The 12,919-nt window shown below is 37.4% G+C and overlaps 1 protein-coding gene across 5 annotated transcripts in view; it reads left to right on the forward strand.

Moving 5' to 3' along the window:
* Positions 1–3,657, forward strand: part of MRPL42 (mitochondrial ribosomal protein L42) — a 30,776-nt gene extending 27,119 nt beyond the window's left edge. For all 5 annotated transcript variants that reach the window (XM_086399040.1, XM_086399038.1, XM_086399041.1 and 2 more), the window contains one exon: positions 3,485–3,657. In XM_086399040.1, the coding sequence (XP_086255166.1) occupies positions 3,485–3,530 (46 nt within the window). In that variant the 3' untranslated portion in view covers positions 3,531–3,657. The remainder of the gene's footprint in view (positions 1–3,484) is intronic.
* The last annotated feature ends 9,262 nt before the right edge of the window (positions 3,658–12,919 follow it).

Genomic DNA, 12,919 nt, shown 5'->3' on the forward strand with positions numbered 1-12,919 from the left:
GGAAGCAACCTAGATGTCCATCAGCAGATGAATGGATAAGAAAGCTATGGTACATATACACAATGGAGTATTACTCAGCCATTAAAAAGAATACATTTGAATCAGTTCTAATGAGGTGGATGAAACTGGAGCCTATTATACAGAGTGAAGTAAGCCAGAAGGAAAAACACCAATACAGTATACTAACGCATATATATGGAATTTAGAAAGATGGTAACAATAACCCTGTGTACGAGACAGCAAAAGAGACACTGATGTATAGAACAGTCTTATGGACTCTGTGGGAGAGGGAGAGGGTGGGAAGATTTGGGAGAATGGCATTGAAACATGTAAAATATCATGTAAGAAATGAGTGGCCAGTCCAGGTTCGATGCACGATACTGGATGCTTGGGGCTAGTGCACTGGGATGACCCAGAGGGATGGTATGGGGAGGGAGGAGGGAGGAGGGTTCAGGATGGGGAACACATGTATACCTGTGGCGGATTCATTTTGATATTTGGCAAAACTAATACAATTATGTAAAGTTTAAAAATAAAATAAAATTAAAAAAAAAAAAGAAGGATAACAATACATTTTGGCTTGCCAGGGACTGTCTCAGTTTAACTATTTTGTTAATTATTAATAGAACAGGTTTTTATTTTTTAAATGATCCCAGTTTAGATGATAAGTCATAGTTCAGTTCAGTCGCTCAGTCTTGTCCGACTCTTTGCGACCCCATGAACTGTAGCACGCCAGGCCTCCCTGTCCATCACCAACTCCCGGAGTCCACCCAAACCCGTGTCCATCGAGTTGGTGACGCCATCCAACCATCTCATCCTCTGTTGTCTCCTTCTCCTCCTGCTCTCAGTCTTTCCCAGCATCAGGGTCTTTTCAAATGGGTTAGCTGTTTGCATCAGGTGGCCAAAGTATTGGGAGTTTCAGCTTCAATATCAGTCCTTCCAATGAACACCCAGGACTGATCTCCTTTAGCATGGACTGGTTGGATCTCCTTGCAGTTCAAGGGACTCTCAAGAGTCTTCTCCAACACCACAGTTCAAAAGCATCAATTTTTCGGCACTCAACCTTCTTTATAGTCCAACTCTCACATCCATACATGACTACTGGAAAAACCATAGCCTTGACTAGATGGACCTTTGTTCCCAAAGTAATGTCTCTGCTTTTGAATATGCTATCAAGGTTAGTCATAACTTTCCTTCCAAGGAGCAAGCGTCTTTTAATTTCATGGCTGCAGTCACCATCTGCAGTGATTTTGGAGCCCAGAAAAATAAAGTCAGCCACTGTTTCCACTGTTTCCCCATCTATTTGCCATGAAGTGATGAGACCGGATGCCATGATCTTCGTTTTCTGAATGTTGAGCTTTAAGCCAACTTTTTCACTCTCCTCTTTCACTTTCATCAAGAGGCTCTTTAGTTCTTCTTCACTTTGTGCCATAAGGGTGGTTGTCATCTGCATATCTGAGGTTATTGATATTTCTCCCGGGAATCTTGATTCCAGCTTGTGCTTCCTCCAGCCCAGCGTTTCTCATGATGTACTCTGCATGTAAGTTAAATAAGCAGGGTGACGATATACAGCCTTGACGTACTCCTTTTCCTGTTTGGAACCAGTTTGTTGTTCCATGTCCAGTTCTGTAAGGGCACCTTAAAATTCAGGTGTTTGCTTCCGAGTGTTGACATTCATGCTTGATAAAAAATCTGTAAATGCTATTTGACATTTATTGAGCATATTTTAGAATTTGACTTTGTTAGATTCAGGGCTATCAAGATCTCAAAGTGTTTTCGGGTCTTAAGCATCTTGAGTAGTGAAAATGTTTGAGCATTGTAAGCTGAATCACACTTGTGTAGGACAGTGCTTAGATTTTTAGAACCACAGACTTCATTGAGAATCCAGTGAAACCTATTAATCCACTTCCCAGGAAAATAAATACATGTTCAAAATTTTAATAAATAATTTCAGGAAGTTTGTAATTTCCCAAACCCCTATTCTGTGGCTCACAGCTTTTACAGAACATATTTCAGGAATACAATTGCGCTAGTAAAACCTTGATTATATGGCACATAGCTGGAGCCCTTAAGAAAACCATAATCTTCTCAATGCCAATATAAGTATATGTAGACATGTTTAGGTAGTGATAATATGTTATCCTACAACTTAGTATTCCATGTTAGTATATATAGATGTACTTCATTTATTTAACTTAATTTCTGTATTTTGCAGTTTATCAAAAAACAGTGTATGGGAAAGTTGCCTGTATGAAACCTTTAAGATAAGCAAAAAATACTTGAGATCATCTTAATCACAACAACTGAAGGACATAAGATACATGCCTTGTCACTCATTGGTATAGATATTTTTACATTGAATTTCTACACTAGCAAAAAAGTTAAAAATTAGCTCAGATCAATTTGCTACAGTCTCGCCTTAAAGGAATTTTTGAAGAGAACTCATCACTGAAAGCACATGTACTCTGTGCAGAAATATTCTTGACTCAATAAAGAAAGAGTTCTTTATTGAAAAAAGAATTGAAAAGAGCAGTTGAAAAAAGAAAAGAGAATTCTGCATGGTGAAAACACTTTAGTCACTGGTAACAGTGCATTTTCTTTCTTTCTTTCTTTACATAAGTTTTAATAGTTCTCCTATTTTTACATGGTTTTAATCATACTGTATATATAAATTTGAATCCTATATCATTCCTTCCCCCTTTAATATTTAATATTATATATTTAATATTTTCATATTAAGATAGTTAATATTTTAACTACTTATTGCTTTAGGATAGATTTCCAGAGAGGAATGATTAGATCAAAAGTTATGATTAATAAAAAAAATTTTTGATAGTGCCACACTGGTTTTCAAATGTTATACTGATGCATGCTTTAAGCAGTTGGGTCTGATATTGCTTAGTTCACCATACCTATGCTTGGATTGTGCATTATAATTTAAAAATTATTTGTGATTGCAAAAACAAGGGAAAAGATTTCTCACTGTTTTAATTTATAATTCTTCCATTTTTTGTGATACTGCACATTTTCTGTATACATACAACTAATTATATTTTATTGTTTATTAAAACATGATTTTGCAGCTCAAGAGGTTTCCATTTAGAGCTGATCATCTCCTTTTAAATAAAACTTCAGTAGCGTGTATCCTTCATATCACAGTGTGGTGTTTCTTTACTTCAGAGACAATCATTAGATTTACGTTAAGGAACAGTCATCTAGGTTACCACATTGAAACTACCTCAAGATGTGAAAAAAGACTTTCCAAATGCTTAATTAAAAGCAAACAATTTTCACAGCAGGGAAATGTGGCTTATTATTAAGAACTATCTACTTGAGGTATGTATTGTGTATGTATTATGTTTCATTGATTTTTTTTTTTTTTGAGTGCCAATAAACACCAAGCTAATAGAAATTTGATATTTCTATTAGGAACAGTTAACTTTTATTAAAATAATCTTATTTTAAATGTTTTCTTCTTTTCAAGGTATCATAGACGTCGTAGGAAACTGAATCCTCCAAAAGACAGATGATATTGATGTTTTCAGGAATCAAAGAGGATTGTTACCCTGGATCTCATTTGCCTTTTGAGAAGATACAACTGGGTGTATTCACTAATATGTTATATAGTAAAATAATAATAAAATGTCTTTTCATATATTAGAATGTGTATTTCTTTATATATAGTAAATAATTCTGAATTTGACAATTCGAATTTTAAAGAACCTATTTTATAGTATTTTCCTGTTAAGTTATTTAAGTTTAGTATTTATTTTTATGTGCCTAGTACGATTAAGTACTTTTATCAACCAAATACTGTTAGTAGTATAAATATGATTAATAAAAATGTGCATGGTTCTTCTGAAGATTTTTAAATTGCTTTACAAAGAAACTCATGCTGTTTGCACAGAAAAAGATGTTATAATGTTTCCTTTCTTGTGGCTCTAGGGAATAATTAGTTACATTTTAATCAGTTTTCACTATTTGCTAGGTCCTTTGTTTACAATATTATTAAATTCTCAAAATAATCCTCTGAAGAAACAACATCTTTCCCATTTTACAGATAAGGCTAAGTGACTTGAACTCTGCCTACCTAGCAAGTGGCAGAGCCAGGATCCACACTGTCAGGCTCCAGAGCTTTTTAACAATGCATCACTATGAAGAGGTGTTTTCTTTCATCCAAGAATTTTTACTTTCCTAGAAAGAATATATTATTCGTTTTGACATTTTTTCTGGCTGTCTTAAAAATTCTGTTTGCTTCAGAGCACATGCAACTCTGATTAGAACATTAATATTACTAAACTAAACTGGCATTATAAGAATCAGTTCTGTTCAGTCACTCAGTTGTGTCCAACTCTTTGCAACCCCATAGACTGCAGCACGCCAGGCTTCCCTGTCTGTCACCAACTCCTGGATCTTGCTCAAACTCACGTCCATCAAGTCGGTGATGCCATCCAACCATCTCATCGTCTGTCCTCCGCTTCTCCTCCTGCATTCAATCTTTTCCAGCATCAGGATCTTTTCCAATGAGTCAGTTCTTTGCATCACGTGGTTAAAGTATTGGAGTTTCAGCTTCAGCATCAGTCCTTCCGATGAATATTCAGGACTGATTTCCTTTAGGATTGACTGGTTGGCTCTCATTGCAGTCCAAGGGACTCTCAAGAGTCTTCTCCAACACTACAATTCAAAAGCATCAATTCTTTGGCGCTCAGCTTTCTTTATAGTCCAACTCTCACATCCATACGTCACTACTGGAAAAACCATAGCTTTGATTAGACAGACTGCTGTTGGCAAAGTAATGACTCTGCTTTTTAATATGCCATCTAGGTTGCTCAAAGTTTTTCTTCCAAGGAGTAAGCATCTTTTAATTTCATGGCTGTTGGTCACCATCTGCAGTGATTTTGGAGCCCAAGAAAATAAAGTCTGCCACTATTTCCCCATCTATTTGCTATGAAGTGATGGGGCCGGATGCCATGATCTTAGTTTTCTGAATGTTGAGTTTTAAGCCAACTTTTTCACTCTCCTCTTTCACTTTCATTAGGAGGCTCTTTAGTTCTTCTCTGCTTCTTTTATAAAGGGTGGTGTCATCTGTGTGTCTGAAGTTATTGATATTTCTCCCAGTAATCTTGATTCCAGCTTGTGCTTCATCCAGCACGGCATTTCACATGATGTACTCTGCATATATACTCTGCTTCCCTGGTGGGTCAGAGGTTAAAGCGTCTGCCTGCAATGCAGGAGACCTGGGTTTGATCCCTGGGTTGGGAAGATCCCCTGGAGAAGGAAATAGCAACCCACTCCGGTATTCTTGCCTGGAGAATCCCATGGATGGAGGAGCCTGGTGGGCTACAGTCCATGGTGTCGCAAAGAGTCAGACAAGACTGAGCGACTTCACTTACTCTGCAATAATAAGCAGGGTGACAATGCACAGCCTTGACGTACTCCTTTCTCGATTGGAACCACTCTGTTGTTCCATGTCCGGTTCTCTGTTGCTTCTTGACCTGCATACAGATTTCTCAGGAGGCAGGTCAGGTGGTCTGGTATTGCCCTCTCTCGAAGAATTTTCCACAGTTTGTTGTGATCCACACAAAGGCTTTGGCATAGTCAATAAAGCAGCAGTAGATATTTTTCTGAAACTCTTGCTTTTTCTATGATCCCACGGATGTTGGCAATTTGATCTCTGATTTCTCCGCTATTTGATCTCTGGTTCCTCTTATAAGAATGTTAATAGTTTATTCTGTTGATTATCACTACCAGCTTATATATGATCATCATTGTTGCCTCTGATTTCTCCTTAGGAAGTCTTTTAAGAAGATGGAAAGTTACTTTATTCAAACTTGTGCAATACTTGTGATATTTTAAAATTGGATGTGAAAAATAATTTCACATTCTATTCCTTAATCTAGTTCTTTTCATAAAGAAAGGTGAAGGTTCAAGTGTTCAATAAAATGTAGGAATATTAGAAAAGTATAAAGGAAATAAAACTGTTACTCATTTGGGGGGAAAAGTGAGACAATAGAATTTGATAATTGAAATATTAACCACATATTTGGTGACATATCTTCAAAAATGGTTGTTTCAGGTTGTTATATCCAAAAGATTGAGATATACCATGTTATGAAAGTAGTAAGAATAAAAACTAAAGTTTCTTCTAAATGCAAGGATCTAGTAAATACAGATTGTCCGGTTGTGAGATGTCCAAAGTGCACATATACATGTGAGTGCTTTGGAGAATTAGTTTTATCTGTACTGGAAGTATCATACATTGTAATTAACACTGTAGTTCCTGGAATTCTGGTTTTCATGAGTTGCTGAATAAGTACATAGTTCATCACCACCTTCACCTCCACTCCATTACACCTCAGAGGTGTAACCTATTATCTGCCATCACTAACATTTCATGGAAGATTAGTTTGTCTTTTCAGAAATTTTAAAAATATGTAAGGTCTGATGACTCTTTAAATAGAATAAATTTAGCTTCATGAAAATACTACTACCAAGTCTTTATTCTCATATTTCCTTCCATTGGTGAGGTGGATTGTTGTTGGGGCTTCCCTGGTGGCTCAGATAGTAGAGTCCACCTGCAAGGCAGAAGACCTGGGTTCAATCCCTGGGTGGGGAGGATCCCCTGGAGGAAGGAATGGATTGTTCAGTTCAGTTCAGTTGCTCAGTCTTGTCCGACTGCGACCCCATGAATCGCAGCACGCCAGGCCTCCATACTTCAAACTGAAAAAAGCATTGTCGGTGAAACCACCAGAGGGCACTCTCATATAGGGTTCGGTTTGAGCATTCCTCACCCAAAGGGCAGTGACTTAATGTACTTAATTTAGCAGATACTATTTGGGTATTCTGTAGGTAAGAATGATGAGTAAGTGACGGCAGTGAAATTAATTAAAGCCATCATTCATTCTGTTGATCTAGTCATTTGTTGTACCCCTACTACTGTGAAGAGGTATTGTACTTTTTGCCAGGCGAATAACAAAAAATGGGCCCTTAAGGAGCATAGTTGTTAAGTTGTTAAGTAGACAACTAGTATCTACTGAGCTACTTAGTTTTCTAATGATGTTGCTTTTTAACCATGAATATAATGTATCATTTTTTTTTAATTAGAGATTAAAGAGAAAATAAAATTATCTATAATTGTCCCATCTAAAGAGAACACTAACATTTTTGCTACCTTTCTTTCCTGGGTTATTTTGCTACATAAATATATTTCCAAAAATAATTGTATTTATTATGCATATTGTTTTATAACTTGCTTTTTCACTTAGTATCATGCATTTTTTTGCTGTATCAGTACTCTCATTTAATGGATGCATATTATTTTATAAACTGGAATGTAATTTTAATTAACCCCATACCATTAGACATGGGCTTCCCAGGTGGTGCTAATGGTAAAGAACCTGCCTGCCAATGCAGGAGACGTAGAGATGCAGGTTCGATCCCTGGGTTGGGAAGATCCCCTGGAGGAGAGCATGGCAACCCATTCCAGTATTCTTGCCTGGAGAATCCCATGGACAGAGGAGCCTGGGTGGATACAGTCCATAGGGTCACACAGAGTTGGACACTACTGAAGCGACTTAGCATGCATGCATATGATTAGACATAATCATTATTTCCATTTGTTCCCTATTATAAAGAATGCTGTTACTTCATCCTGGTCAATAGTTTTTTTTTAAGAAGACTATTATTTTTTAAAAAAATTTTATTCTAATAGAGTTGATTTCTAGTGTGTCAGTTTCAACTGTAGAGCAAAGTGAATCAGTTATATATTTTTTCTTTTTCAGATTCTTTTCTTATATTGGTTATTACAGAATATTGAATAGAGTTCCCTGTGTTACACAGTAGGTCTTTGTTATCTATTTTATGTATAGTAGTATGTATATGTTATTCCCTTCTCCTGATTTATCACTTCCCCCCACATTTCTCCTTTGATAACCATAAGTCTGATTTCAAGATCTGTGAGGGAATTCCCTGGTGGTCCAGGGGTTAAGAATTCACCTTCCAGTGCTGAGGGTGGGAGTTAGATTCCTTGATCAGGGAGGTAAGATTCCACAGGCAGCATGGCCAGAAAACCAAAACATAAAACAGAAGCAATATTGTAACAAATTCAGTGAAGTAAGCCAGAAGGAAAAACACCAATACAGTATACTAACGCATATATATGGAGTTTAGAAAGATGGTAACGATAACCCTGTATACGAGACAGCAAAAGAGACACTGATGTATAGAACAGTCTTATGGACTCTGTGGGAGAGGGAGAGGGTGGGAAGATTTGGGAGAATGGCATTGAAACATGTAAAATATCATGTATGAAACGAGATGCCAGTCCAGGTTCAATGCACGATACTGGATGCTTGGGGCTGGTGCACTGGGACGACCCAGAGGGATGGTATGGGGAGGGAGGAGGGAGGAGGGTTCAGGATGGGGAACACATGTATACCTGTGGTGGATTCATTTTGATATTTGGCAAAACTAATACAATTATGTAAAGTTCAAAAATAAAATTAATTAAAAAAAAATAAATATTCAGGGGAAAAAAAAAAAAACAAATTCAATAAAGACTTTAAAAATGGTCCCCATCAAGAGGAAAAAAAAAATTCTGTGAGTTTGTTTCTGTTTTGTAAGTAAGTTCATTTGTATCATTTTAAAAACTTAGATTCCATGTATAAGTGATATCATATGATACTTACCTTTGTCTGACTTCACTTAGTATGATAATCTCTAGGTCCACCCATGTTGCACTGATGGTATTATTTCATTCTTTTTTGTGACTAAAATTCCACTGTATGTACCACATCTTTATCCATTCCTCTGTTGATGAACATTTAGGTTGCTTCCATGCCCTGGTTATTGTAAATAGTGGTGTCTTGTTTTATTTGTATTTCTCTGATGACATAGAATGTGGAGCATATTTTTATCTGCTTCTTTGCCATCTGTATGTGTTTGGTGAAGTGTCTGTTAAGGTCTTTGACCCATTTTTTTTTTTTTGATAGCTTTATTGAGTTACAATTCGTATGCCATATAATTCACCCATTTAAAGTGTATAATTAGATAGTTTTTAGTATATTCATAGAGTTCTGTAGCCACAGTCAATGTTAAAATGTTTTGGGCCCATTTTTAATTGGGTTATTTGTTTTCTTATTGTTGAGTTTTAAGAGTTCTTTGTTTATTTTGGATAATAGTCCTTTATCAGATGTGTCTTTTGAAAATATTTTCTCCCAGTGTATGGCTTATCCTTTCATTCTCTTGACAGTGTCTTTTCAAAAAGCAGACATTTTTAATTGACGTGAAGGCTAGCTTATCAATTCTTTTATGAAATGTGTCTTTGGTGTTGTATCTAAAACAGTCATCACCAAACCCAAGATCATCTAGATTTTCTCCTGTGTTATCTTATAAATGTTTTACAGTTTTGCTTTTTACATTTAGATCTGTAATCCATTTTGAACTAATTCTTGTGAAAGGTGACAAGTTAATGTTTAGATTTTTTTTTTTTTGCATGTGGCTGTCTAGTTGTTCTAGTACTATTTGTTAAAAAGACATTCTATGCTCACTTTTGTTGCTTTTACTCCTCTGACAAAGGTCAGTTGACTACTGTATGGGTCTGTTTTTGGACTCTGTCTCACTGACCTTTTTGTTTACTCACCAATACTATATTGTCTTGATTGTAGCTTTATAATAAGCGTTAAAATCAGATGGTCCTCAGTCCTCTGACTTCTTCGATACCGATGGATTACATTAATTGATTTCTGAGTGTTGAAGCAGTCTTACATACCTGGGACAAATCCCTTTTGGTCATGGTGCATAATTCTTTTTAGACTTTTTTGGATTTGATTTGGTAATATTTTGTTGAGGATTTTTGCAGAAGATTTTAACCAAAGGATTTTGTAAATGGGATTTGGGTTGGAAGTATCTATGAAACTCCGGAAATAGTGTAGAATTTTGAGAATCTTTGTATCTTTTTTTCTTCCCTAGGGATAACTTCTGTGGTTTTTCAGCAATTAAAGGCTCTATCACATTATGCCCTAGTTCTTACATGCCTGCAGCTAAAGCACATAATAACGTTAGTACTGGAATGATATTGATGTGCAACAGAGAGTAGTTTCCACATATTCTCACAAGCAACCTTAATTAGATTCAAGCTTTTTTAAGAAAAGAAGAAAACAAGACATCATGTGCCTTCGTTTTGGATGGGAGAATTCCATCAAGGAATATTTTTTCAGTTTCAGATGTGTATTCAGAAATGAGTCAACTTGGATATCTGTATAAACACAAGACGTTAGCAAATCATGTCTTTTGCTGAAGGCATAGACAAGTATTTCCACTGTTTATAGGCAAAAGGAATGATTCCTTAGATTTTTTTTCCACCGAAGTTAAAAATTATTTGCTAATATTTTTACCAAAATAAGTTGCAAATATTCCAATGCTAAAGAAATACTTTCCTAATTACAGCTCAGCTTTTAGCCCCCTACTATTTTCTAATGTACTGTTTAACCTTCTGAAAGTAAGACTTCAATGTACAGGCAAGAAGTGCTCAGAGTATGTAATGTGTTTCCTAATTCTACCAAAAGGCATCCCCTTAGATTTAGTAACATCACTAAAATCACCTCGCATTTATTTAGTATCTTCCTGCAGGAAGCCCAATTTCAGCAAGTTTTATTAAGCACCTACAGAGTTCAAGCCACTGTGGACTCAGAGATGAGATCTCATTCCTGACTGATAAAATATCTTCCCCAGACCTTCTTTTCTTTCCCGTCTAGTCAGAATTCACCCAGTTCAGTTGAATAGTCGCTCAGTCGTGTCTGACTCTGCGACCCCATGGACTGCGGCATGCCAGGAACCCTGTCCAACACCAACTCCCGGAGTTTACTCAAACTCACGTCCATTGAGTCGGTGATGCCATCCAGTCATCTCATCCTCTGTTGTCCCTTTCTCCTCCCACCTTCAATCTTTCCTAGCATCAAGTTCTTTTCCAATGAGTCAATTCTTCGCATCAGGTGGGAGTTTCACCTTTCAGCATTAGTCCTTCCAATGAATATTCAGGACTGATTTCCTTTAGGATGGACTGGTTTGATCTCCTTGCTGTCTATAACCCAAAGTACATGTAATTACTACTATACTATCACTTTAGTTTGTCTTGAATTAGAGCAAAATTTGTGATCAGTAGCACAGTGTGATCATTTGAATGCTCCCTTGGCCTTTTCCATCATTGCCATCCAGATATAATCACCATGAGTACACTCATCAGTTCAGTCGCTCAGTTGTGTCCGACTCTTTGCGACCTCATGAATTGCAGCACGCCAGGCCTCCCCGTCCATCACCAACTCCCAGGGTTCACTCAAACTCACGTCCATCGAGTCAGTGATGCCATCCAGCCATCTCATCCTCTGTCGTCCCCTTTTCCTCCTGCCCCCAATCCCTCCCAGCATCAGAGTCTTTTCCAATGACTCAACTCTTCGCATGAGGTGGCCAAAGTACTGGAGTTTCAGCTTCAGCATCATTCCTTCCAAAGAACACCCAGGGCTGATCTCCTTAGAATGGACTGGTTGGATCTCCTTGCAGTCCAAGGGACTCTCAAGAGTCTTCTCCAACACCACAGTTCAAAAGCATCAATTCTTCGGCCCTCAGCTTTCTTCACAGTCCAACTCTCACATCCATACATGACTACTGGAAAAACCATAGCCTTGGCTAGACAGACCTTTGTTCCCAAAGTAACGTCTCTGCTTTTCAATATATTGTCTAGGTTAGTCATAACTTTTCTTCCAAGGAGTAAGCGTCTTTTAATTTCATGGCTGCAGTCATCATATGCAGTGATTTTGGAGCCCCCAAAAATAAAGTCTGACACTGTTTCCACTGTTTCCCCATCCATTTCCCATGAAGTGATGGGACCAGATGCCATGATCTTCGTTTTCTGAATGTTGAGCTTTAAGCAAACTTTTTCACTCTCCTCTTTCACTTTCATCAAGAGGCTTTTTAGTTCCTCTTCACTTTCTGCCATAAGGGTTGTATCATCTGTATATCTGAGGTTATTGATGTTTCTCCCGGAAATCTTGATTCCAGCTTGTGCTTCCTCCAGCCCAGCGTTTCTCATGATGTACTCTCCATAGAAGTTAAATAAGCAGGGTGACAATATACAGCCTTGACATACTCCTTTTCCTATTTGGAACCAGTCTGTTGTTCCATGTCCAGTTCTAACTGTTGCTTCCTGACCTGCATATAGGTTTCTCAAGAGGCAGGTCAGGTGCTCTGGTATTCCCATCTCTTTCAGAATTTTCCACAGTTTATTGTGATCCACACAGTCAGAGGCTTTGGCATAGTCAATTCCAACAACACAAGAGAAGACTCCACACATGGACATCACCAGATGGTCAACACCGAAATCAGATTGATTATATTCTTTGTAGCCAAAGATGGAGAAGCTCTATACAGTCAGCAAAAACAAGACCGGGAGCTGACTGTGGCTCAGATCATGAACTCCTTATTGCCAGATTCAGACTTAAATTGAAGAAAGTAGTGAAAACCACTAGACCATTCAGGTATGACCTAAATCAAATCCCTTATGATTATACAGTGGAAGTGAGAAATAGATTTAAGGGCCTAGATCTGATAGAGTGCCTGATGAACTATGGACTGAGGTTCGTGACATTGTACAGGAGACAGGGATCAAGACCATCCCCATGGAAAAGAAATGCAAAAAAGCAAAATGGCTGTCTGGGGAGGCCTTACAAATAGCTGTGAAAAGAAGAGAAGCAAAAAGCAAAGGAGAAAAGGAAAGATACAAGCATCTGAATGCAGAGTTCCAAAGAATAGCAAGGAGAGATAAGAAAGCCTTCCTCAGCGATCAATGCAAAGAAATAGAGGAAAACAACAGAATGGGAAAGACTAGAGATCTCTTCAAGAAAATTAGAAATACCAAGGGAACATT

This window comes from Bos grunniens, chromosome 5, assembly GCF_055505025.1.
Source record: "Bos grunniens cultivar Pamir isolate PY7600 chromosome 5, Bosgru_T2T1.0, whole genome shotgun sequence".
NCBI lineage: Eukaryota > Metazoa > Chordata > Mammalia > Artiodactyla > Bovidae > Bos > Bos grunniens.